The following is a 26,551-nucleotide window of genomic DNA, read 5'->3' on the forward strand; positions in this document are numbered from 1 at the left end:
CTGGGGGTACCATATAACCCCACACAGTGCCCTGTGGGTTTCCAAGGGAGGTGCCTGCCCCTCTGCTGGGGGGCAGGGCTGGAGGGGAGGCAGAAGCAGCGACACACGAGTGACGAGGTCCTGCCCGAGCTGCGCCTACCGGCTTCCTTGCTGATTTGGACACCAGCCCTGTGACAGCGGGGCTTTCTGTCTGCCGGGTGGGTCCCTGGTGCCTAGGACAGCGCCTGGCACACAGGAGGTGCCCAGTATGACTGCTAGATGAATAAGCCTGGAGGTGCGAGGGTGGCCAGAATTGGGCCCACTAAGAATAGGTGAACTTTAATAATCACAGCCCCTACTCAGGGCACTTCCTGACTCTGTGTGAGCCTGTTTACATGTTATCATTTAGTCCTCGGAACGAAGCGGACCCTGTTACCATCATCTCCGTTTTGCAGAGAAGGAAACCAAGGGCGAGGGAGTAAGTGATGGAGCTGGAATTAGCACCAAGGCATCTGAACCCTCTGGCACCTCCCAGTGCCCCTGAAACGCACAGGACTGCCAGACCCCTGAACTATAGGCTCTTAGAATCAGAGGCCAAGACCGCAGAAGCATCCAGCCCTAAGATTTAAGCAGAACTCAGAGGGCTTCAGGCCCCAGGCCGCCCTGTCCACAGCAGGAACCCTCTCACCGGGGCCTCCCATCCCCCGGACATCGCACTTCAGCTTGAACACTTCTGGTGACGGTGATCTCAGCACCTCCCGAGGCGGCTCTGACTGTCAGTAAGCCAGGACCCTAGAACTTTAAGGAGCCTTCATGCTCATTCAGTTTGGCCCCTTTATTTATAGAGGAGAGATTAAGTCTCAGGAAAGGAAACTGATCTGTTGAGGGTGATACAGCTGATCAGAGGCAGAAACCAGTGGGAACCCAGCCTGTGGCTCCTGGTCTCCCCCTCCCCAGCCCCATTCCAGGGCCTCTCAGAGCAACTGCGTCCTCCAAGCCTTCTCCTCTCCAGGCCAAATGCTCTATTATTCCTGTCTTGATTTGGGGGCGGTCAGTCTGTTCATTCTTTAAAACTCAACGTGCATCGATCCCTTCTTTGCTGGGATCAGGCCCAGTTCTCAGGCCACGAGTCGGGGGAGAGCCAGCCCCGCCCTGGGGCACTGAGGGTCTGCGAGGGGACCAGCACGTGGAGCACGGCTGCCTTGGCCCCCGCGCTGGGGGTGTGCCTGCGTTCTGCTTCTCCCCCTGCTCTCAGCGCCCCCTCACCCTCAGACCTTGAGTGGCACCTGTTTCTGAGTCCCCTGGGCCAATAAAAGCACTGCCCTGACAGCCAGGACGTTTTACAAGGCGCGGTCAGGCTTCAAGGTGGTGGGAAGCAGCCGTGGCCGCCAGACGTGGGAATGAGAAAGCACCCAGGAATGTGCCCGGGAGAACAGCTGCAGGGGGATCAGAGGCAGAGGAGGGAGGCCCGGCCGGCAGCTCGGGTGTCACCCCGAGGGGAGGGGGCTGGGATGAGCCGAGCTGGCTGCGGCCGCCCATCCGCGCCCCCCAGGGTCTCCCTGCGTGGTAGCCCAGGGCCCCCCACTCCAGGAGGGGTGCAGTGGGCAGAGGGAGGTATGCTGGTTACCCTGAGTGCTCAAATGCCCGTTTGCTTCTGGCACATTACTGCTTTCAAATGCCAGGCTGAGTCCATTTCTCCTTCCCAGAAGGAGAGAGCCTGGGCTTGGCGCGCACAGGCCTGAGCTCTGCACACACACCCCTGGCGCCGCATCACTTCTCAGTGACTGTGCCTGTGATGAGTGGCCAGCCTGGCCTACCAAGGGGCTCTGAGGTTCCCTGGGGTCCCGTGGGAGGAGCCCCCCAGCAGCGGCCACAAGGTAGATGGCCGACAGGAGCTCTCGGATCCCTCTCGGATAAGACAGAAGAGCCCCCAGCGAGTAGCTGGGGGCAGCCCCTCAGCAGACTCAGCTCCCCATTCACGGAGGGGCCAGGCCAAGACGGGCTCCCACAGGAGCTGTTCATCAGCCTCCCTTCCTCCTCTGCCCCTCCCCGCCCCCCGACCCAGCCAGGCCCCCAGAGGCTCTGACTTAGAGAACTACAGACATCGTGCAATCTGAGAACTCAGCTTGGGGAGAGGAGGCAGGTCCTTCCCCCATCCCCACTGCAGGCCTTGAACCCTAGACAGACATGGCTCTTCCTGTGCCCCACCTTCCGCAGGCCCACCGATCGAGCACCAGGCGCTTAGCGGGTGTGGATGTCCACAGGGTGTTCAAAGTCTGCTCAGGCTTCCCCGGATGCTTCCAACTGGCCAGGAATATGCGTCCAGGCAGCTTGCATCCTTCCCATAACAGGAAACTCATTACCCATCCTAGGAAGCTAGGTCTGTTCTGGAAAGTTTTGTCCTGAATCTTTCTTCCCCTCCTCAGAGATTTGGAAGTGTTTCTATTCCCTGAGCCCCCTCTCTTGTGGCTGAACTAATGTCCTTCTTTCCTCCTTCCCTTGCCCTTTCCTCTTCTCCCTTTCTGTCTCTCCCTCCATTCCTCCTTCCTTCATCTTCCTGAAGTTCTTGGCGGCAGGAGGAGGGAGGCAGTCCAAGTCCTCCCAACCCCTCCTGGCTTCCCTGGGGCTGTCCGAGGATTGGTTAGTCAGTTGATTAACGTTTGCTGCCCATTTACTCTGTACCAAGTGCTGGGGGCATTACTTGTCTACACAGTCCCTGGACCACTTGCCACAGAATCCCCACTCCTACTCCAGGGGCCCACTAAACCCCCTGACCCTGGCCACGCCCTCTCTCAATCCTGGTCTCCAGATGACATGTGTGCTGCGGCGCACGCTTAGTCTCTCAGTCGTGTCTGACGCTTTGTGACCCCGTGGACTGGAGCCCGCCAGGCTCCTCTGTCCCTGGGATTCTCCAGGCAAGAATACAGGAGTGGGTGGCCATGCCCGCCTCCAGGGATCTTCCCCACCCAGGGATCGAACCCAGGTCTCCTGCAGCCCCTGCACTGCAGGTCCTTTCCCACGGAGCCACGGGGGAAGCCTGTCCAGACGGCGCCTGCAGCACAAGGCCCCGGTGCTCCTCACCTGCACGCGCGCCTCGGTCAGCTTGGTCCTCTGTGCCAGCTCCTCTCGGGTGTAGATGTCTGGGTAGTGGGTCCTCTCGAAGGCCTTCTCCAGCTCCTCCAGCTGCTCGGCCGTGAACGTGGTCCGACTACGGCGCTGCTTACGCTTCAGAGGGAGGTCGGGTTCTGACTCCACGTCTGAGCCCTCGTCCAGACGGTTCCCTACAGCCAAGCGAGAGGGCAGGAGAGGGCGGGGGCCCAGTGAGATGGACGGGAGCTGTGTGCCCACCTTCAGGCCTCCACAGCACTGAGGGTCAGATCCCTCTGAGTACAGGAAGGACGTCCTTCACGGCGCTGTTTATCAGAGCAAAGACTGGGAGGCAACCTCCCTGCCCACCCTGCTGCTGCTGCTGCTAAGTCACTTCAGTCGTGTCCGACTCTGTGCGACCCCATAGACGGCAGCCCACCAGGCTCCTCTATCCATGGGATTTTCCAGGCAAGAGTACTAGAATGGGGTGCCATTGCCTTCTCCTCCCTGCCTACCCTAGGGGACTGGTTAAATACCTTACGGTCCAGCCATTAAAAAAAAAAAAGCACCCTGTAGTTGGGCATTTAGGTTATCACCACTGACGTGAAAGGATGGACATGAAATAGGGCTCGGGGGATGCATTTGTCATAATTCCTAGAACTGAACTCTCCAAAAAGGGGAGAATTTTTCCCATTTATTCACTGTACCTCAATCAACGTGACTTTTAGAAGAAGGCAAGGCACAAACCAGTGTGCAGAGCCGAAACCCACTTTTGGAGAAAGCACACGTAGCACATTGTGGAACACCACACTCAACAGATGAACAAACGCGAGCCTTCAGGATGACCGGACTTTTGTTTTCTTTTTGAAATTTGCTTACAGTTTAATATTCTTTAAACGACGATCACTTAGACGACGACGCGATCGCATTTTGGGAAAACACTGCAGAAACTAAGTGAAAGGGGAGCAGGAAGAAAGGCAAGGACCGAGGAAGCGGGCAGACGCTTGCGCCCGGGCTGGCAGCCAGGGAGCGCGGGTTCCAGGCGTGCTTCTCCCCCAGATGCCTTGCACTCTGACCCTGGGTCTCAGATCCCCCATTCTTCGCCATGAAAGGTTTAGACTATGTGACTTCCACACCCAGGCCCTTGCTGGGCCGTTCCAGGATCGCTGAGTGATCTTGCAGGCTGGAGGGGAGACCTCGCCTGGTGATCTGGGTAATGACTATGACTCCCCCCCCCCCCGCCCCCCCGCCCCATCATCCCCAGTAATTCCCACCCTGGAGCCCAGGGGTGGGTGAAGGCCTTTGCTTCCTTTGCAGAGAGAGCTTGGGGGTCTGGGGCCAGCCCACGTCCTGACTCTGGATGGGCTGTCAGGCCAGGGACCTACTCCTGTTCTGCGTCTGGGAGAGGAAGGTGGCAGGAAGGGCTTGATCAAGCTCCTCAACAGTCAGGGCTGAACATACCTTGGGGACTGAACTGACTCTGCCCACAAAGCTTGGGCCTCTTGCCATCCCTGATCTGGCAGAAGGAATGCTAGCAAGGGGCATGCTGGGGCTCTGAGACTGCGCCCTCAGGAGTCCTAGGGGCCCTAGAGGGGGTGAGGAGAAGGGGGCTGGTGAGAGGAGGAAACCAAGGACGAGAAGTGGGAAAGCAGGCAGGGACGATTCCCTCTCCCCACACCTGCGTCTCCCTTTCCTTGCTTCGCTTTCCTCTCCCTCCTTTTCCATCTCCACCTTCAGTGTTCCTGGAAGGATGCTATGTTTTCTCCTTCCCCCTGCAGAGCACTGAGGCAGCACCAGCCGTGTGCCACGCACAGACTGTGCACGCAGGCCATGTTCTGGGAGATAGCCTGAGTCGAGCCTCAGAGCCTCAGTGTGCACATGCCTGCACTACAGACGGGAGGAACTGAGTCACAGAGAAGCAACCGAAGTGCCCACAGTCTCAGTGAGCATCCAGATCCACACTCAGGCCCTGCTTTCCTGGTTCCCGTCCTGTTCCTACCAATGGCCTCAAAGGTTGCTGACCCAAATCGGTCGAGGCTCCTCCCACAAGGGACAGCCTTCTTTCAACCCTGAAAACAACACAACACCCAGCGCAGCTTCTTAGACGCCAAGTGAAGGCGAAGGAACAGGGCTTCCAGGCTGGGGGAAGAGTGTGTGCAGAGGTCTGGCGCGTCAAAGGGCATGGCGGGTGATGCTATCGTGGGGCGGCGCCCATGGCTGGCAGGTCTCAGGCAAAGCCCCTTTTCCCCCAGATCACCTATCCTCCATCCTGCTGACACGGCCATCTTCCCAGGTGGCGCTAGTGGTAGCCCCCCATATGCAGGAGACATAAGAGACTTGCGTTCGATCCCTGGGTCAGGAAGATCCCCTGGACGAGGAAATGAAAACCCACTCTAGCATTCTTGCCTGGAGAACCCCATGGACTGAGGAGCTTGGTGGGCTAGAGTCCAGGGAGTCACAAAGAGTCAGACAGGACTGAAGGGACTTAGCCAACATGGCCATTGGGAAGTCATCCCTGCTTTTCACTGGCCACTGATGATGACGCTATGTAGCAAGGAACCAATGGCAAGGGAGACGTGCCTTAATCGCTGCCTGTCTCAGCCCTAAAGGCAGGGACCTGGGGTGGATCCAGCCCCTCCCTCTGCCCTCTCCCAGCTGCCCAGCTCCCCATCACTGAGAGGGGGCCTCGACGGGCACAGGTGGCATCTGGGGTGCCTTCCCTAGCACGGCTGGGGCTCAGAGCCAAATACAACTAATCCCAAGGATTCATTTCCTGCAACTCACTGCATAGCTTCAGTTTTCTGACATTGACAAGGAGAGAGGGCCCTTGGGGCCTCAGAAGGAGGAAGCAGAGGTTGGCAGGAAGGGAGGCCCGCCCGCAGACAGGGAATGGGACAACCAGCTCTGTTCTCTCCCGGGGACTTTGGGCTAGGACAGCAGCTGAGATGAGGAGCAGGGTTGCCCGGGGCAACGCCTATGGGCAGAGATTGAACTTGGACCTGTGAGGTCAGACTGGGGAGGAGATGTGAGCCCCAGTCTGATGGAGGAGGCACAGCCCTGTCGTGGGAGAATCTCCAGCCTGATTAAGTCTCAGTTCAATTTAGAGCAGTGCCATCCAACACAACTTTTCTGTCATGTGGAAATGTTCCAGGTCTGTGCCGTTCCATATGGTAGTATCAGCCACCTGTGGTTCTGATCACTTGAAATGTGTCTAGCACAAGATCTGAGTTTTTCACGTTATTTCATTTTCCTGCAAACTTAGATCGCCACACAGGGCTGGTGGCCACCCAAAACGACAGCATGTCTTTAGCACCATTGGTCTCTCTTTAACAAGGAGAGGACAGGCTTCAAGCTCTTTCTGCCCACACTAGTCTCCGGTAGAATTTAATGACCTCGGTTGTTTTTAGGATATTCGTTTGTATGGGTCCCAGCTGTTTGTGGGCTTCCCAGGTGGCGCCAGTGGTAAAGAACCTGCCCGCCACTGCAGGAGACACAAGAGATGCAGGTTCCATCCCTGGGTGGGGAAGATCCCCTGCAGGAGGGCGTGGCAGCCCACCCCTGTGTTCTTGCCTGGAGAATCCCATGGACAGAGGAGCCTGGCAGGCTATGGTCCATGGGGTCACAAGGAGTCAGACACGACTGAAGAGACTTTGCATGCATGCATCTGTTTATAGGATGTGATACGTGTATTCTCTTTACAAGAAGATCAGTTTCCTTGAATTCGGTTTTTAAAGATACCTTTGTATTGGGTAGAATATTCCTTAATAATAGGGCAGACTGGAATCAAAGTCATGCACGCAATCAGCAAACGACCGATGCAGGATAGGTTCAAGGTACTTCTGATACCAGACCTTGCCCAGCCTCAGAGCCTTGCCATCCCAATGACTTCGGGCTTTCTAGGTGACTCGTGGAATTCTGAGTTTATTTCTCCCTTCGTCTCCCTGTCCTTCCTGCCCCTTACTCAGCACGGATCTGGGAACTTCACAGGCCCAGAGAGACACCCGGGTGGAAACCTAGGCCGGGAAAGGCAGAGCAGGCCCCTACAGGTCTCTGCTGATTGAGAAGACCCGGGGGCTTCCCTGGAGGTCCAGGGGTTAGGACTCCATGCTTCCACAGCAGGGGGTGGGGGTTCAATCCCTCGTCAGGGAACTAAGATCCCACACGGGCAAAATAAGTAAATGTAAATGAAAGAGACAAAAATACGATCACTCTAAAAAAGAGAAAAGAATGGAGGGGTTGCAGTAGGATGCTGGTGGTTGTCGTGACAACCTTCTGGATGCTGAGTGGGGAGAGCAAGGCCGGGAGATGCAGGGAGAGCTCTGGAGAGTGGGGCTGGGGCCTGTGACTTAGGCTCTGGGACGGATCTCCCACCTCCTCTCGGCCCTTCCCGGGGGAGGATCTCCCACCTCCTCTTGGCCCTTCCCGGGGGAGGATCTCCCACCGTACGTTAGGTCTGTCTCACTCTTCCGTGTGCCAGCCTCACACAGACCTAGGAAGCGCACTGCTGGCTCTTTCACAAACAGGGAAATGGAGCACAGAGGGTCAGTAACTCGAAAGAGGCCGCACCACCAGTAAGCCACGCTTGTTCCAGGAGAGGGATGGGGAGGAAGACACACTGGGAGGGGGTCTGCAGGGCCCCCGGGGCAGCTCTGGTCTGGTCCAGAGTCCTTTCCTGGGAGGCCTGACACCTGGATTCTCAGGTCTGTCTCCTCCCTTGCTGCGTGGCGCTGGACACGTTGCCTCCACTCTCTGGACCTGTGTTGTCTCAGAGGTAAAAATGAGGACAGTGCTACATCCTTGCGCCCCTCCCTGGACTGCTCTGAGAACAGAATGAAATAACGACTTTCAGAGGAGCCTGGAGCCTGTAAAGGGCACATGAAGGATTACTATTATTACTATTAATTATTGATGACGATGACAGAGAAAAAGGAGGCTCAGGGCACTGCTGCTCACCCAGCAGAGCCCACAGGGTAAAGTCCTCCCCTGGAGAGCCTTCCTGGGCCCACCCAGGCCAGGCTGGTTTCTCCACTCGTCCTCGGAGCCCTCAAAGCTCCTCGGAGACAGCAGGCTGGCCTGTGTCTGGTGCTCTAGGTCCCACTGGACCGAGAGGAGGGACACAAAGAACTCAGATGCTACCGCCTCGCCTTGGTTTCCCACATGCTGCCCCTCCCTGTCCACACCCCTGGGAACCCTTGAGCCTCTGAGGTAAATTAATCCAAAGGATTAGGTGGACGTGGCCACAGAGAGGCCCTGCTGGCTGGAGCTGAGAGCCACACACTGAAAGCCTCTGGGTGCAGCCTGGGCCGCCAGCACGGGGATGGGGACACGTGGAAAGCATGGGCATGGGCTTGCATCCATTAAAGAGGCTGGATTTGGGGGGCGGGCCGCAGGGGAGCAGTCTCCCAGGCAGCTTCAGCTCCTCCTCCTCTCTGGCTCTGAAGCAGCTGTGGGTGGACAGGCCCCACAATGGGCGGGACAGAGCCTGGAACGGGTCTGGAGGTGACCCCAGGCAAGGAATATTGTGAGGGACCCTCTCTCTGGGTCCCCAGATCCTGTCTCACGTAGGGAGGTGGGGAGTCCAATACACTTCCTCCCTTGGAGCCCTCCCAATCTTAGGAGGGTGAAGCGGTCTCCGTCTTAGGAAACTCCCATCTGATGGAGGAGGCGTCCCCCCTGCACTGGGGACTTCCCATCTGCTGGAGGAGCACTACTCCCAGGTGGGCTGGGGCCAAGACGGCTGTAAAACAGGGAGACAGCTCCGTGTGACTGGAGAGCAGCCCAAGGACAGAAAAAGAGAGGAGAGGCCTCAACAGGCCTGCTCCGGCCAGAGTCCAGCCCAGGCCGGGCTGATGCAAGTGGCCAGAAAACCACTGGGGGCAGCCCTCTGGTTCTCAACCCCAGCCTCTGCCCGCTCCTCCAAAGCTCCCTCGCTTTCACAGCCGCTGACTGGGAAGGCTTCAGTTATGCCAGTGAGGCCCCACCACCCTCGGGCCTGCCCACACGTCCAGATTTACCCCTCGCTCCCTGTCCAGCTCTCAGCTTCCTAAACGACCCAGCCAGGCTGCCCCACGCCTCCCTGCCTTTGAATTCCAGCCCCCTCTGCTCACAACGCCTCACCCTTCGTTGGCGCACTCCTGCTCATCCGGCAGAACCCAGCTGGCGGGTGCCCTCCTCCCCTGCAAGTCTTTCTGGGTCCGTGCAGGCCAGGCTGGTTTCACTTGTGTCTCATCCTCGGAGCTTTCAGAGCTCCTCAGGAAACGTCAAGCTGGCCTGTCACTGGGTCTCTCGGTCCCACTGGACCAGGAGATCGAGGAGTGCAGCAGAGACGGGGCCTGGCACCCAGCAGGGGCTCCGTAAGCCTTCTTAAATGGATAAGGGTCAGCAGAATGATCACAGAGTTTCTTTCAAACTGACACTCTGGAGTAGTCACTACTCTCCCCTTGCACATGCACTCCACAGTTTACAGGCCCTTTCAATGTTCCAACACAATCTCTCCCAACAGAGGGTCAAGCAGGCGGGATTAGCCCCATTTTACAGATGGTGGGTGGAATCAAGGTCACTGAAGCCGGGAAGACCACCCAGGACTCAGGACTCCCAGCCCAGTGGAAGCCAACTTTGCTATAATTCCAAGGTGATGGACAATTCCATTTTGGATCATGAAAGCTAAGGCACCTTCTGCTCAATCCTACTCCAACCTTCAAACTTTCTCTGTTCTCCCATTTGCCAAAGGAAAAGTCTGGAAACAGGATGGTCACAATTTCGGGACCTACCCACCTCTCTCTCAGAAGGCAGGAGGGACATGACCACCTCCAAACCAAATCCTTTTCATCCCAAATCTGCGGAAGGCAGCAGGGAGACCCTGAGACTTGGGGTCCTCATCTCAGCTGCCCCCAACTCAGAGATGCCTTCCCATCCCACTCCTGAGCACCCCACCCCCACCCACGCAGCCTCCCAGCCCAACCTTTATTACAGTTTAACATAGGCCGGCCCGGAGCCGCGGCAGAGAAATGAATCACATAATAGTTGATATGCGTTTTAATCAAGTAATTCGGGCAGAGCCGAGAGCCGGCGAGTGCAGGCTGGGTGTCCCTGAATACCAAGCAGGCCTGGGCGCAGGTCTCGGAAAATGGAAAAGTCATTTACAGCTCAGCTGGGGGCCGGTGAGCAGGGGCCGCAGCGGGTGTCCCCCCTGTCCCTCTGTGCGAACTGCTCAGCTGTGACCAGCACGTGGTGTGCGCAGCTCCTAGGGTCCCTCTGCGGGGTCTAGGCCAGGCCGCTCACAAGGGGCCGGGGGGTCGGGGGTGGATAGAGGCAGGGATCGGACCCCAAGTTACGCCTCCCTGGAAGTGACCCCCGCCCCGTCCACCTCCTCTGCCCGAACTGCTCTGGGGTACCCGTCTCAGCACCATCCAGGCATCTAGACTGCAGACCGTCGGGGTCCTTAACAACCCCTTCGCTCTCCCATCACGCCTCCCAGGCAGCCAGCCCAGCACCCAAACCAGGAGATGCAGCGTCCTTCTTATCTGCAAGTCCACCGCCACCCCACCCCGGTTCAGCCCCAGAGTCTGTCCATCTCTCCCCGGACTCCCACGGTCGTCTCCTGCCCCAGCAACTGCCAGCCTTCGCATAGGCTGTGCCCTCTGCCTGGAGCACCCCCTCATCCTCCTTCTGGCCTGCCCTGTGCAGCAGGCCACCAAAAAGGGGCATTGAAAAGCACAGGCCCCTGACACAGTTTGCCTGGATTCTGCACAGTTCACGTGTGTCAATATGGATAATAATGGGAATCCCCTCCCCCTGCCCCAAGAGCCACTTTCCTTCCTTTACGGTTTATCCACAGTGCGCACCACAGTCAGAGGTGCTAAACATTCCTTCTCATTGCCTGTCCCCACCCCCTCCATCATCCTGGTCATCACTCGAGTCCAAGTTCCAAGCAGGTGGGCGTTTCCTCTGCTGAATCTCCAGGGCTTGGCATAAAGTGGACACCCGAATATTTGGTGAATAACTGAACGAGTAAATGAGCGAGTCTGTTAAGGCCATGAAAGAGTGCCAGGGACAAGTGAGTGCTCAGCATGCGTGAGCTGCCATCCGTTTTGGACCACTCCTCCAGGAAGCCTTCCAGACACAACCTCTCCATCTGAGTCTGGAGTGCCTGCTTCTGCGCCCTTGTGGCTGGGGCTCAGCTAAACTGTCCACATGGATTCACTTCTGTCCTGCTCTCCCAGAGGCCTCCTGAGGGGACTGGAGGCACTGGTGACGTGGGGATCCAAATAGGTTCTATCTGACTCCAAGTGAAACGAAGTCACTCAGTCGTGTCTGACTCTTTGCGACCCCGTGGACTGTAGTCCACCAGGCTCCTCTGTCCATGGGATTCTCCAGGCAAGAATACTGGAGTGGGTTGCCATTTCCTTCTTCAGGGGATCTTCCCAACCCAGGGATTGAGCCCACTCCTCCTGCACTGCAGGCAGACGCTTTATCCTCTGAGCCACCAGGGAAGCATCTGACTCCAAATCTTATGCTATTTCTCAGCGACTGACTGACGCCCAGTGTCATTCTGCCAACTCAAGGAGGGGAGGAAATCGTGACAAAACTTCTTCTCTGGGAAGTGTCCATCTAATCCCAGCAAACTCCAAAAACAAAACAAAACTCTGACCCTTTGGTAGATGACTTGCATTATAAAAAATTGTGTCCGTTGGGGTATTCTCTGACTGTGGTTTCTGTGGTCACAGCAGAGTCCTGTCCTCAGGCACTAGAGGGCGCTCGTCGTACATTCCTGCCAGGAAGGGGCATGTCCAGGAAGAAGGAAGTAGTACTGCTGGAAATAGCAGTGTGTTGTTGCCGTTCCAGAATTCAGAGCCACGTTTTTCCTCATGATGGATCCAGAGATCCTGCTGCCCTGAACTGTGAACCACACATTGTGAAGCACAAGTCATGTTTAGAGGAGAAGACAGAGTTGGTAAAGGGCTGGAGCTGTCTGAGCCAAGGGCACTCAGTCGGCAAAGACTTCCTGGGGACAGAGTTTAAAAGCAGGTTCACCTCCTTACGGCAAGAGGGTGAGCTGAAGGTAGGTGCTGGGCAGACAAGAGTTTGCTCTAACGGGGGGATTGCCAACGGGGCCTCTTCTCAAGGAGTGTCGCCGAGGCTGCAGACACTGCGAGAACGTGGGCGGGATAGGAGCTGTGGGGTCAGATGGACCTGGGTTTGAATTCTGGGTCTGTCTCCCACCACTGTCGATGTTGAGTGTGTAACTGACCCTCTAGCCTCATTTTCATCCTTTCTAAAACAGGGGCAGTGATGCGAGTCAGGGAAGAAGGGAAGACAGCCGTCTGGAGGCGGAGCTCCAGGAGTGTAGGTGACTGAGCTGAGCTGAGCCATCTCTCCTCTCATTCAGACAGAAGCCTGGCAGGTGGGGAGCCGGGCCTCTGGGCTCAGCCCTCAGCCTGCTGTGTGGCCCTGAATATGTCACTTGCACCCTTGGAACCTCTATTTCCCCATCCGCCCACTGGGAGAAACGCCGTCCACCTGCCCCTCAGGGTACGGATGGAGCTGCATAGATGGAAACTTTGAGAAACACCACGGGGCACCCATGACTCAGTGATCACAGCCTGCTCCCCCACTAACTCAGGAAAGCTGCTTCACTCCTCTGGGCCACAGTTTCCTCTTCTGCAAAATGAGGGAAACCATAGCACGGACCTCACAGAGTCGTCACACACAAAAACTGGCTGAATTACTGCAAGACAAGGCTTATAACACTGCCATGTACACAGTAAGTGCTCAATATATGTTAGTTATTACTGTTATTACTACCGGTGCCTGAATACAAGAACTTCACCTATCTCAGCAGTCCTTGGAGGTAAGCACATTTGCCCAGCACCAAGCACAAGGAATGCATGAATGAGTGAATGAATGCCTCTCTGTCATTTCTTCCTTATCCTCCCATGGTGGGGGCTTTGCACAAACACAGTCACACGCACAGACCCCACATCCCATCCACAGGGGTGGGCCATCACAGACACACGTGGTGCCCACAGAGAGGAGAGGGTGCAAAGGTCTCAGGTGAGCCGTCCAGCTGGGGCACCAACACTGGCAGGGCCGAAGGGGCCAAGCAGGGCGGCGGGCCCCCAGGAAGCTGGCCCGGGGCGAGGCCTCAAAACCAGCCAAGGGGAAATGGCAGCACCTGGGGCCCCGGCAAGCCAGATGCAGCCGCCCTGCATGGCAGGGAAGGAAAGGCAGCCTGGCCACCCGTCCGTGCCCCACAAAGCCGCTGTGAAAAGACCATATGCCCAGGGAGCCAAGCCTGCCGGACCCCATTCCGCCACCTGCTGACTCCCCTCTCCCTCTCTTCAAAGCTGCAGCCGCTAGAAAGCCATCACAGGAAGCGGGGTGGAGAACCTGGGGTTTCAGAGCCTGGTTCCATCTGCCAACCCTCCTGCCTCCAGGCTCAGCCCGGAGAAAGGGCTTAAACCCGGGGCTCATGGAACCCCAAAGGCTGGGCTCTGTGACCACACAGAGCCTCGTATAGCAGGAGTATACAGTAAGTGCTCAGTATATGTTAGTTATTATTGCCACTGCATGAAGGCCACAGGAGAGGAAACTCGAAGAGAGCTGCCCGTGGTTGGGGCTCTGCGCTGCTCCTGTAGCAAGTCGCGAGGCCCCACAGCAGGCCTAAGAGACGAGGACTTCCCTGAGCCCTGTGTTGTGGATGCGGAGGCTCGGGAGGAGCTGGAGCAGACTGATGGCTGCGCCCGGGCAGCCTGTGCCCAAGCCCCATCCTCTCCATCGAGGTGACCCTTGTGAGCCTGGCGTTCAGGGTCCTCCCTGTCCTGGCCCAAACGTGCCCCCCTGCAGGCTGCGGCCAGGCCTCCATGCCCTGCAGAGGCTTGGGATGCTGCCCTCACACCACTTCCTAAGGTCCCACTTCCGCCATCCTTCAAGCCTGGACTTGAAGCCCACCTAGTCCAGGAAGCCCTCCATGACTACCACACCCTGAACACCCTCCTGAAATCCCTGTGCCATTTGCCCCCCGTGGCCTTGACTCCTGCTGGGGACAAACAATTAAGTTTTAAGGCCTGTGTTCTGTTTATGAATATGCCTTATCATCCAGTCTGTAAGAGGTTTATTTGAACTGCTTGAGAATGGGACCTAGGTCTCCTCCATCAAGCTGGGGACACCCCAGAGTAGAGGTTATGCCTCTGCAATAAGACTGGGGGTTTCTTAAAGTTCTAATCTATTGACATGTTTCTTCTTCTATAACTGGGCATGACCCCAGGGCGGGGTGACTGGGCACACCTCTGTGTTCCTATCACTCTGCTGCTGCTGCTAAGTCGTTTCAGTCGTGTCCGACTCTGTGCGATTCCATAGACGGTAGCCTACCAGGCTCCCCTGTCCCTGGGATTCTCCAGGCAAGAACATTGGAGTGGGTTGCCATTTCCTTCTCCGATGCATGAAAGTGAAGAGTGAAAGTGAAGCCGCTCAGTCGTGTCAGATTCTCAGCGACCCCATGGATTGCAGCCTTCCAGGCTCCTCCATCCGTGGGATTTTCCAGGCAAGAGTACTGGAGTGGGGTGCCATTGCCTTCTCCTAGAATGTTCTTAATAACAGTATCCAATACAAACTGCAGCCGTCAGTTGAACAAAAACACCATGGACCTTGCCATCAGCAAAACAAGGAGAAACAACTCAAGTTTCCCCCAAGTCACAGGTTCTCTTTCAGGACCCCGGACTGATCCCTTTCCCCTCAGGACTCATTTCTGGCTGTCCAGTGTCCATCTGACCCCGCCCTCATCTTTCTTTGAATGGGCCTCCCAGAAAACTCTAACATATGGAACATTAAGGGACACCCACACACACACACAAAAGCCAGGGCAATTCAAGTCCACTACCATGAAAACAAGCGGATTTCTGAGAATCTCGCCCCTTTGGAAGAGAACTACTCTGTTAGAGGCAGACAGGGCTGTGAGCTGATTCTAGGACGCGGGTTTGAAGGTGAACCAGGATCGCTGGGAAAACAAGCTGCACCATTAACGTTGCTTAATGGAGGCCGGCCTTCCTCCCTGGAGACAGAAAGCTTTACCTGAGAACCCACCTAACAGGACAGACTTCCCCCTCCGTGGACCAGCAGCAGAGGCCCCACCCGAGTCCCGTCTCCCCGTCTCGCTGCCCCTGGGGACTCCAGATTAAAATAAAGAGGGTCCCTCCAGACGCGCCACCTCACCCCTGCCACAGGCAGCTGAGACCACAGCTGGAGGAGGGGTTATTACTTTACCCAGAGTAGGGTCCCCAGGGAGCTGGTGAGCTGTTTGAAAAGACAGGGGGCTTCCAGATTGGAACTCTGACCTGTGTGTGGCTGGCTTCACCTCCAACTTGCTGTGTGACTCTGGCAAGTCCCAAACCCTCTCTGGGCCTCCTTTGCCCATCCCTGAAAGCCAGAGGTCCTCCTGGGTCTCTGAGAGTGAGCCTGAGAAGGGGGCTGGACGGTATCTGATTTATGCGTCACTTCCCACTCCGGAACCCAGCACAACTCCTGGCATACAGTAGGGCTTGGGACATGCATCTGTGGCTACATGAGAGAATGCTGGTGGTCGAGGGTAGCAGGGAGCTTCAAGGGGGACTGGGCTGCTAAGGAGGGGGTGCAGGGTGGGCTATGGGATGCCCCAAGATCATCTGATTCCTGCGGGGGTAAGGAAGGATGGACCTCGTGGCCCTGGGGTGCGCACCACATGCTGCCTGGCCAGTGGTCCTGGACCCTTCTCCCTCTCTTAGGGGAAGGGGGTGGGCAGGCTCGCGCCTCCGTCCCCCTTCCCACCCCTGCCCTCCCCTCCCCGCCGCGCCCCCTCCCCTCTCCCCATCCCCTGTGTCTCCGGCTGGTCGCTGGGCAGCGGGCCTTTCACGGTGCATTCTCCCACTGCCCCTCCCCAGCCTCGCTCCCCGGCAACCTCATCCTGTTGTGCCCCCATCAATCTATGGCAGCCCAGCCCCTCCAGCTGGCCCGGCTGGGCCGTTCCCAGGCAGAGCAGGTCCACAGTGGAAGGTGGTGGAAAAATGTGGACAAATTTCTGATTTGCAACACTCTGGGAAAGAGTTTATTGCCATTGTTTGAGGACGAATGTATAAATAAAGCAAGGCGAAGATGGCAGGGGGAGGCTGATGAAAGGCAGAAAACGAGAGATTTTATGGCCATAAGGAGCGTGCCCTAAGCGTGATTTTTGTGGCACTAGACCATGGTAGTTACTTAGCCAAATGATCGCTGTGAAGCTGGGCAAGGCGGCTTATTTCTTAATTACTGTTACGTATCATGTCAGGCAGACGCCCCAGCCCGGGAAAACTGGGCCTCGAAGCAGACACCCGCTCAGAGCCGGGTCCCGGGGTTGGGACGCTGCTGGGTCCGCGGGAGGATGTCACTCACCCGCCTCGAGGGCCAGGGGCTTCCCAGGACCCTCTCTCTGTCCAGGCTCCTGCACCCAGACAGTAAAGCGTCCACTCGACACATAGGGGTCGAACACGTGTAGGTTCTGAACCAGCTCCGGGTGATACAGCAGAGGACGGAATGGACGAGGTGTCCAGCTACAGAAGATAACAGCAAAAAGCGGCTGGGGCTCATCTGGGGCTCCTCCCGCAAAATGAGTCAGCAGGCAGGACAGCGGAGGGGAGGAGGCAGGCGGTGGGGCTGGAAGGCGGTGGAGGGAAGAGCTGTGCCGCAGGGGCCAGGGACCTCTGTGAGCCTCTGTCTCTCTCCCTGAGGAAAGAGGGGGCAGGACGAATTTCCCTCCTTTCGGCTCTAACATCACATGGTTCTGAGATGCTGGGATGCTGGGATTCCATTATTTCTAGAGTTGGTGGGGTTGGTTTCTTTCAAAAGGGAACAGCGTTTGTCCTGTGAAACACTCTTGTCTTTTTCTGGTGGTTTGCGTCTGTCACATGGCGCAGTGACAGCAGGAGCAGGGGAGTTACGGCTTATTCAGGGTCTGCTCCGTGCCGGGAAGTCAACACGCGTTGCGCCCTTGCCTGAAATTCTCAGTCATCTCTTGGAGCCAGGGCTCGTTGGTGAACGCTCAGGAAAGGGCGGAGACCTGCTCGGATACTAAGTGGCAAAGCCTCCCTTCAGCCCAGGTGGGTCCCACACCAAAACTAACGAATGGATTTTAAGTAAACCTAAACCAAACGCCCTTGCCAGCAGCTCCTACAAGGGTGGTTCTCAAGCTTTAGGGCATCAGAATCCTCGGGGAAGTGAAACTTGCTGAGTCGTGTCCGACTCTTTGCAACCCCATGAGCTACACAGTCCATGGAATTCTCCAGGCCAGAAGACTGGAGTGGGTAGCCTTTCCCTTCTCCAGGGGATCTGCCCAACCTAAGTATCAAACCCAGGTGTCCCCCATTGCAGGTGGATTCTTTACCAGCTGAGCCACCAGGGAAGCCCAAGAATACTGCAGTGGGTAGCCTCTCCCTTCTCCAGCAGATCTTCCCGACCCAGGAATCAAACCGGGGTCTCCTGCATGGCAGGCAGATTCTTTACCAACTGAGCTATCGGGGACTCAGATATGAAACAGAGATTGCTGGGTCGCCCAGGGGAGTTTCTGATTCAGCAAGTGGAGCCTAAGAAGCTGCATTTCCAACAAGTTCCCTGTGGACACCACGCCACCTCTGCTGCTGGGCGCCGTGCTTTGAGAACCCTTGCTCCACAGAAATTCAAAGAAAAGTAACAACAGCTAACAAACAAAAACCACACTGCTCCAGGGAAATGGAAAAACATACAAGTCTTCTTAATCTTATCAGAATGGGAGTAGACAGGCTGAAAGAGACCGCAGACTCTCATGGCACCAAAACCCTAGGTCTTTTTCAGAATGATGAGGGAGAAGACGGTCAGCCCGAAGAGGACCAGCCAGGGGGTCAGCTCAGCAGGTGGACTTTCTTCTCTGTGGTCCTCCGACCTGCCATGGTGGCTGGGTCATCAGACCCGGGACAGACCACTGGCATGCCTGGAGCCCTACACAGGGCCCTGCCTGTCCCAGCTCCACCCCAGCCTCTTCCCACTCCTTCTATCTACACTGTCTCCCTTCCTAAGCTCCCTTCCTTCTCCCACCATCTCTCCCTTCACCATCAGCAATCGGGTGGGCACTATTACTAGCAGGGGAAAGGCCTGCCGCCCACCCAAACAGTGACTTTAAATGGTTTTCAAAGTCAGGGACCCTGCCCCACACCTGCCTCCTCCCTGGCCCACCTTCCAGCCTCCCAGCTTGAATTATCTGGAGAGTCGTTATCTATTTCCGCTCCAGAAGAACAAGGATTTTGTTCACCGCTTTAATTCCCAATGCCCAGAAGAGAGCCTGGCCCATTCAAAAAGCTCAACACAGATTTGGTGAATGAATGAATGGGTGAATAAATGCACACTTATGGAGCGAACGCACAGCCCTCTCCAGTATGCTCAGATCTCTGCTATGACTTGGAACGCTCCGACAGATGCCGACGAAGGCTTGCTTTTCAGGCCAACGTGCTCGTTGGTGACTAGGTTGGAATCACCCTGCACAATGATCTCATTAGAGATGTATTTATGCATCGTCAGACACCTGGCACCGCGCTGAAAGCCCCAGCTAGCCAGCTGAACAGTTCCAAGAGGTCTGGAGGATCGCTGCTCCGTAAACCAACACACAGGTACTCCACTGAACCCCTCCATCCACATCCAGATGGCTAGTCCACTCAGAGGCGGCCCAGATGCTAATGCGCCGTCTGAATGATGCTCACAAAACAGCCTCTGCGGCTGCCACCGAACCCCTTGGCCACCCTGGACTGCGAGAGTCTCCCTGCGAATAACACCTTTGGAAATGGGTGGCTGGAGGAGCCTGTTTTTAAAGGAGTTAAAATCCAATTTGATCCTGCTGCTTACGCCTTTTCTAGTTTGATGTGTTTTTGATAAAAAAAAAATGTTTTTGATCAATAAAAATAAAACCTGTTACTCACACCCTGGGACAATTATTGCTCTGGGCTCAGTTTGCTGAATCTTGATAGAATAAATAATGTTATTTTCCCCAAACGTGGACAGCCATAGGTTAGGTCCGTTAAACCAGCAGGGAGGGAGTGGAATCTGAAAACACACTGGTTCTCAGAGGGCAAAACCGTGCTTCGAGGTGGTAAGCGGTTGGGCTCCCCAGCTTCCCAGCTCTGGGGACCGAGTGGGGATAAATCTCCATGAGGGTGAAGCAGCAATAACAGGCCCTCGCGATGGTCTTACCTGGCCAAGGGCTGTGCTAGGCACGCGTAACTGACATCTTCCCACGAGACTCAAAGTGGAACTGATACGGAACTGATTCTAAGGACAAGACTCAGAGAGGGGCAGTGACTTACCCAAGGTCACACAGCTGGCCAGGGCTTGGACCTGAGCCACCAGGAGTCTGAGCACGTGGTTGGACCCCTTTGCCCCCATCTCCCTTTCACTGGGTGAGGGCAGTAACAAGGCCTGCGACAGCGCGGAACAAGCGCAGGCCGACGCCTCTTTCTCTACATGCTTGCCTTCTCCCCCTCTCCCCACAGTGCCATCCTGGGCTCGCTCCAAATCGCCCTGAGACGGCTGCTGATCAGACCAGCACTCTCTGTCTGGCCTGGGGTGGCGTTGGGGGAGGGGCTGCAGCTGTCGCCACAGAGGGGAACACGGTGGGAATGTCTGGATCCCGTGCAACGTGAGTCCCATGGAAGGACCCACATCCACTGTCAGCCACGGTCCCGCTGGGTATGAGCACATGTGCTTACAATTCCTGGGACCTTTATTTCCTGTTAGATATTTCTGAACAAAAGAATTGATCTTCTACCGAAAGAACCTGACGTATCCTGCAAGAGGTCAGGGGCAGGTGCATTGAAGGAGCGGGGATGGCTTGGCAACCTCAAAGGCTGAACTAGACAGGTAATACCAGGCACCTAGGGCACCCGGTGGCTACCTTCAGAGGGTCAGTGGTGAAAGAGGGGGAGATGGTCCAGGGATTCTGAAAGTGAGGGGCTCGATCAAGGTGCCTGGAGAGTCGGAAGGTGTCAGTGACCGTGGTGTGGAGATGGACACTGGTGGCAGATGAAGAAGGAGAGAAATACACAATCCCAGGGGCCCAGCGTGTGTCCAGCTTGCGTGCTGTGTGCTAAGCTGCTTCAGTCATTTCCGACTCTTTGCAGCCTTATGGACTGTAGCCTGAATATTCATTGGAAGGATTGATGCTGATGTTGAAACACTAATACTTTGGCCACCTGATGTGAAGAACTGACTCATTTGAAAAGACCCTGATGCTGGGAAAGATTGAGGGCAGGAGGAGAAGGGGATGACAGAGGATGAGATGGTTGGATGGCGTCACCGACTCAATGGACATGAGTTTGAGTGAACTCCGGGAGTTGGCCATGGACAGGGAGGCCTGGAGTGCTGTGGTCCATGGGGTTGCAAAGAGTCAGACATCACTGAGCGACTGAAATGAACTGAACTGAACTGGATTGTAGCCCACCAGGCTCCTCTGTCCATGGGATTTCCCAGGCAAGAACAGTGGAGTGGGTTGCCAGGCCCTCCCCCATGGGATGTTCCCGACCCAGGGATAGAACCCACGTTTCTCACACCTCCTGTGTTTCAGGCACGTTCTTTACCACTAGCGCCGCCTGGGAAGCCCTCGGGGGATCTTTCCCATCCAGGGACCGAGCCTGAGTCTCTGGCACGGCAGGCAGATTCTTCACCCTCTGAACCACCAGGGAGGCTCCGTGTCCAGCTTGGATGGTATTAAATACATCGCCTCCTCCCATCCTGACAACTTGAGCAGAAAGGAATGGCATCGTTCCCATTCTGAAATGAGGAGACAGGTGATCCCACGAAGGCTCTAACTCAGAGACAACGCAGAGCCCGGATGCAAGACTCGAATCCAAGCCAGCTGAACCCCGGTGACGCTGGGAAGGGGAGGCCTCCCCCAGAGTCCGACTGCTACCCTTACAGCCCTCCTCGCACACGGCCACAGGGCGCCCCCCCGCCCCCACCCTGCCAGGGCCGCCTGCCCTCTAATTAGATTCCCCTGGAAATAACAGTGCATTGTGCCGTTCTGCTGAAGGCAAACGGATTCTACAATTTCTTTTCTTTCCTCCTCTTTAATAACTCGCAATGTCTCAAGGAGGTTTTACTTAGGGTCTGCACACTGGAAAATTATTCTGTCTCTCATGCACTCGATTTTCTCTTGGGGAAAATTGAAAACTGGATTTCTGTTCCACCGCCGGCCCCTGCTCCTGGCCGATCATGAGCCCAGAATATGCTAGTCTGTTCCTCAAACCCTCCTTGGAACCTTCTCGACCTCGAAAGCAAGGGCCCCCCTGCCTTCCTGCCCCACAGCCTGGAAAGCCTGGCAGCCCCGCTCATCTAGGGAACAGCGAGCAGTCTTTCAAAGCTGAGCGAGCAGGCCGGGGGCCGGGGAAGGGAGGGGGCGCAGCGGTCTGCTCCACTTTGAGATGCTTTTTGCCTCCGGAGAACTGGACCGGCTCCAGCCACTTTTGAGGTGGGAGCTGGGTGAGGCAGGACTTTTATTGCTCCCATCGGGTTCCCGTTAAGTGTCAGGGAATAAATCATAAACAAATGGGTCCCATTTCCATTTCTGAAAGTATCCCAGCCCTGCCTTGGCCCTCCGCATTGAAGGGTACATCCCTTTAAGTGGTGCCTGATGGCAGGAGGAGCCAGGTGGATGGTGTCACCTCAGTGGCCGGGGGGCACCCAGTCTTCAGCTGGACCCAGGGCCACGTGTGGCGGACAGTCAGACGGGCAGACAGAAGGGCGCCCCTGGGGGGTGGCGGATCTGGGCTCCAAGTGGACAGGTTTCATAAATTAGCGTTTGAGAGCTCTTGCCCAAGGAAGGCAGGAGGGTGGAGGGGAGGCTGAGTGCAGAACATGGCCAGGGCTGGGCTGGGCGAGGGTGTGGCTGGTGCGTCCCCGGCTGGGGGCTGAGAGGGTGGAGATGGGCACGGCGGGGCCTTGGGGCCGGGCGCTCAGGACTCGTGGGACAGAATGTCTCTGGTATCATAAGCATGGTGACACCCCCTTCACCCCCACCTCCCGGCTCCTACCGCCCCGGTCCCACAGTGCGGGGTGGAGACAGGAAAGTGACTCAGCTACACCCATGCGCATAATTCATCTGACAATAACGGGGACCATTTGCCAGGCACCCAGGTCCAGGCACTTACAATGGTCTCATCTAATCCTGGCAGTATTCCCACCAGGTAGGCACCGTTGCCCCCACTGTACAGAGGAGGGCTCTGGAAAGCGGAAACACCATTCCCAGCTGTTATTACTGCCCCCAGGAAGCACTTCCTATGCGCCTGGCACTGTTTAAATGTGAATAAGTGAACTCCCCTAACCACGGCAACATGTGGCAACGACTATCATTCCATTTGCAGAAGAAGACCCCAAGGCTCAGAGAGGCAAAGCGTGAGCTGATCCCAGGTCCAGGGCACACACTGACCTCTTTGTGTGGGGAGGGGAGGCTTTCCCAGGTGAACTTGGTCTCTGATGTTTGAAATCCTCTTTGTCAAGAGAGTCTGTTGGTTCAAGCTAGGAGACCTGAGAGTCCCAACTCATTAGGATTCAACTTATAGTTGCAAAAAACCGAGACCAGAGAGGGAGTGTGACTTGCCTGAGGTCACACAGCAAGTCAGTGGGAGAGCTGCACTGGCCCTCCTCTAGGGACCCGTGGACACTCGGGTATGTGAGCAATGGGGGGAATGGTGGCCAACAGCAGGCCTCCCAGACAGGGCTCTGCAAAGGGTGCTGCCAGTACAGCCGCTGTGTAGTTAAGCCCTGGGGTCACTGATGCAGGATGCACGCTCTGAGCTCTGACGATGCCCTGATCCCTCCCAGCCCTCCCCTGCAAACCTGGAAGCAATTCTATTGGCTGCCACCCCTCAGCTGAAGACACTGCAGGCCTGGGAGTTGGGAAGGAGAAAAAAAAAAAGAGAGGGGGGGCCAAGTGCCAGGAACTGAGTGGCGTCAGCCAGGCTGGGGGCTGGAGCGCCCTTCTCATGCCCCCCACGTGGAACTAGAGGTGGCTGGCAAGACGTGGCTTCGGAGACCAGCGAGCCGGGAGTCTGAATCCTGGGCGAGCTCACACTGGCCCCATGGCCTCTGAGCTCCAGCACCTGGGAGACAGGCAGGTGCCCAAGTGACGCAAGGCTCTGAGCACAGGAAGGCAAGGGAGATACTCGCTGTCCCTCACCCCCAAGGAAAACGGACACAGGTGCGGGCTGCCTCCTCGTGGGCCCCGACATGCTGCAGGAAGAAACTTGAGGAAGACGGGCCTGGCTGGGGAAGGGGCTCCACGGCGGCTGAGTCACTGTTTGCTGACGGTTACCCAAGATGTGCCCAAACAAGAACCAGGCAGGGTCCTCCTCCAGCACCGCCAGACACACCTCCCTGTTCCAAAACCAGGACAAAGGCAACCCTCCTTGTGGAAAAAGACGTGCCAACCCGGCACCAAGCACGGCTCCATGACGGGAGCTGCGATTATTTTCACGAGCACTTAACGAGCACCTACTCGGCCCCAGGCACCTTCTTGCATGCTCTCCCTCCTAAGCTGCCATCCTGCCATCTCATGGCTCCCGGTTTTGCAGGCGAAGAGGCGGAAGCTGGGATCGTGTGGCTCAGGCATCCGTGTGATGGAATACCCACAGCTCTGACTCTGGGCTCTCATCCTGGGCCACTTATTAGAATCCTCAGGGGAGCCTTTCAAATAAATACTGCTCCCTTCTGATGTAATGGTCTGGAGGGGCAACTTGGGCAGTGAGGTTTTTTAAAGCTCCCCCATGTGACTCTTCCATGCAGCTAGGGCTGAGAAGTGCTGCTCTGGGGCTCCTGGGCCTTGCTCCCGAATTTCCCATCTCCTAGTTAGCTCTGGAGTTGAAGAGACAGATGGTTAAGAGCTCAGAGGACTGGCACGGGAAGTGGGAGCACGTTTGCCAGTGGCCTCGGCTGGAGGAAGAGCTAAGTTTGGACTCTCCCTAACTCACCCCTGGTGCTGGCTGGGTTGGCTCAGGGGCCCCAGCCGAAGGTAACAGGTGGGCAGGAGCTCCTGGGACTGGACTGGGGAGGTCATTCACACCATCCTCCTGCCTCCACCACATTCTTGGAGTAAATCCCACCCTGGCCCCTAGCTAATCTTCCTCCCCGCCACCCTCCACCCAAGACCTCATGACTTGTAGAGACTAGTGGGTGGGCATTTCCTTAAGTGTGACCTCAGTCCTTCCAGCTGCACCCTCCAGAATCCGTCTCCTGGAACCTGTCCTCCTGGGCTCCACTGTTGTGGGGGGATCTAGCTACACTTCTTGGGAAAAGGGTTTCCCTTTATGGGGCTGCTGCAAAGTGAGGGATGTATTTAGTCCAAAGAATCTTTCCTTCCCTTGCAAGTCTCTAACAGAGGACAAAAATGAAGACCAGTCACAGAACAAACTTCTCCCCAGCCCTTCCCTTTCCGTAAGATTTAGCACTTGACCATCTGAGAGTGGGTGTTGTTGCTGCCCCATTTACCAATGGGGAGCACGCACAGGGAAGTCCAGCCCCACTGCACACTTGACTAGCTGTGGCAGGGTCAGGACCTGAACCCAGCTCCTCCTCAACTGAGCTATTGAGTCAAGGGCAAGTAGTCAAGGACCTGTCATCTTTGGGTCTGCAGCAGGAGGGAAGAGAGTCAGACCAAAAGAAGGACTGCCCAACCTTAGACGTCCCAAGTCCTAGAACCAGCTGCTAAGAGGGAGCGGTAGGATGTCTCAGGGGGCTCTTGTGAATGAGCTCCAAAGCACGCCTGCCCCCGAAGCCTACCACTGGAACCAGGCTCCCAGATGCCCCCCGCCCCCCGCACCAAGCAGCCTGAATCTCCCCCAGGTGAGCCCGAGGGGAAATTCAATCCTGTTTCCTTTCCTCTGAACTTGCCAAGAGCTTGTTTGCTCTGAGAGGCCCGTGAGGCCTTGGCTTCCCCGGTTTCAAATAATTGACTTTCACAGCCTGTCTTCAGGTGGAACGCTGCCACGCACCACCTGGGCAAAAGGTTGAACCCCAAGGACTTTGCCAGGGAATGAATGGGGAGGTGTCCTAGCTCTGAGATTGGGTGGGTGCCTCCCAGAGTCAGCTCGGGGCCCCATTGCGCCCTCCCCGACCCGAAGCCTTGCCACGGTCACTGGCTGCCACGGAGTTGGCTCCTCCTGGGGGCCTGAGACGGGCAGAGCGGGCTGAAGGCCCCTCGCACCCTGGAGGTCCTACCGGGCAGCTCCTAGAGGGAGCGTGTCACTTACAGCTGCACCCCCCTGCGCCGTTTGCCCTGCTGGGGCTGGAGGCAGAGAGCACACTTCCCCACACCCAACAACCCCTTCTCTGCAGGGCCTGTGGTCCCCACAGGCCAGAGTGCTCAGGTCCCCCTGGACTGAAACCAGACCCCTGTGTGTGATGGGACGGGGCGGGGGATAGGCCTGAGGTTTGGAGTTGCAAAGCTGGGGGCTCTTCTCCTCCTGATCAAATCATCATTTCGAAACAGAATCATTATTGTCAATTAGCAGAAAACAGGTACAAATTTTCTGCACCAACTGGGGCTTCCCTGGTGGCTCAGCTGGTAAAGAGTCCGCCTGCAACGGGGGAGGCCTGGGTTCGATTCCTGTGTTGGGAAGATCCCCTGGAGAAGGGAAAGGCTCCCCACTCCGGTATTCTGGCCTGGAGAATTCCATGGACTGCATAGTTCATGGGGTCACAAAGAGTCGGAGACGACTGAGTGACTTTCACTTCGGGTGCAAATAACCACTCCTTGCTTTCTCCTGCAGGAAACTCCATCATTTCTGCAGCTGAAACGCCCTGCTCCCCAAGCCTGCCCATGCCCATGTCTGTCTAGCTCCAGACACAAGACACCTGGTCCCTCAGCCTTCCGTGCTGGCTGGAGTTCTGGGAAGGACACGCACCATAGGTGTGTTGTCAAGGCTACTGGGGCGGAGAGCTCCAATTTCAACCCCTCTCAGTCTGCCCCGGAAATAAAAATAATCAGCTGCCACATTTGTCGAGAGCTGCGTCCAGGCTCCCTGCTGTGTGCGTGGGTCTGCCATCCAACTTGCTCAGCCGCTGTCTGTGATGGGATCGCATCACATGAAGGAGTGAGTGGACACGAGGGAACTCAGGCCCAGAGAGACGAGGTCACTATCCCAAGGACACACTGCACAGTCAGGATTGGAATTCAGGTCCAGCTGGCTCTGGAGCCTGGGAGCTCAGCTACCACCCTACACTGCATGCTAGAATCCCTGGAAGCAAGAGGTGGTATCTCAGGCTGGGCATGTTCAAGAGCCTGGTGTGGTCCCTGGGGAAGGCAACACATTGTCCTGTTTCCCTCGGGATTTGGGGCTCACCTGTCATATGTTCAGGGGAACAACATGTGTCCAGGGGAGCAGATCCCAGAATAGGAGCCCCTGGCCTGCCCTCCTCTGGGCCTTACACTTTTCATCTGTATAATGGGGGCAGAGAGCTAGCTGAC

At 56.6% G+C, this 26,551-nt stretch overlaps 1 protein-coding gene across 1 annotated transcript in view; it reads right to left on the reverse strand.

The window, feature by feature from the left end:
- Positions 1 to 26,551, reverse strand: part of PAX7 (paired box 7) — a 103,518-nt gene that overhangs the window by 43,950 nt on the left and 33,017 nt on the right. The window contains exon 5 of the mRNA XM_052664173.1: positions 3,061 to 3,260. Coding sequence (XP_052520133.1) covers positions 3,061 to 3,260 — 200 coding nt within the window. The remainder of the gene's footprint in view (positions 1 to 3,060; positions 3,261 to 26,551) is intronic.

This window comes from Budorcas taxicolor, chromosome 2 (genome assembly GCF_023091745.1).
Source record: "Budorcas taxicolor isolate Tak-1 chromosome 2, Takin1.1, whole genome shotgun sequence".
Lineage (NCBI taxonomy): Eukaryota > Metazoa > Chordata > Mammalia > Artiodactyla > Bovidae > Budorcas > Budorcas taxicolor.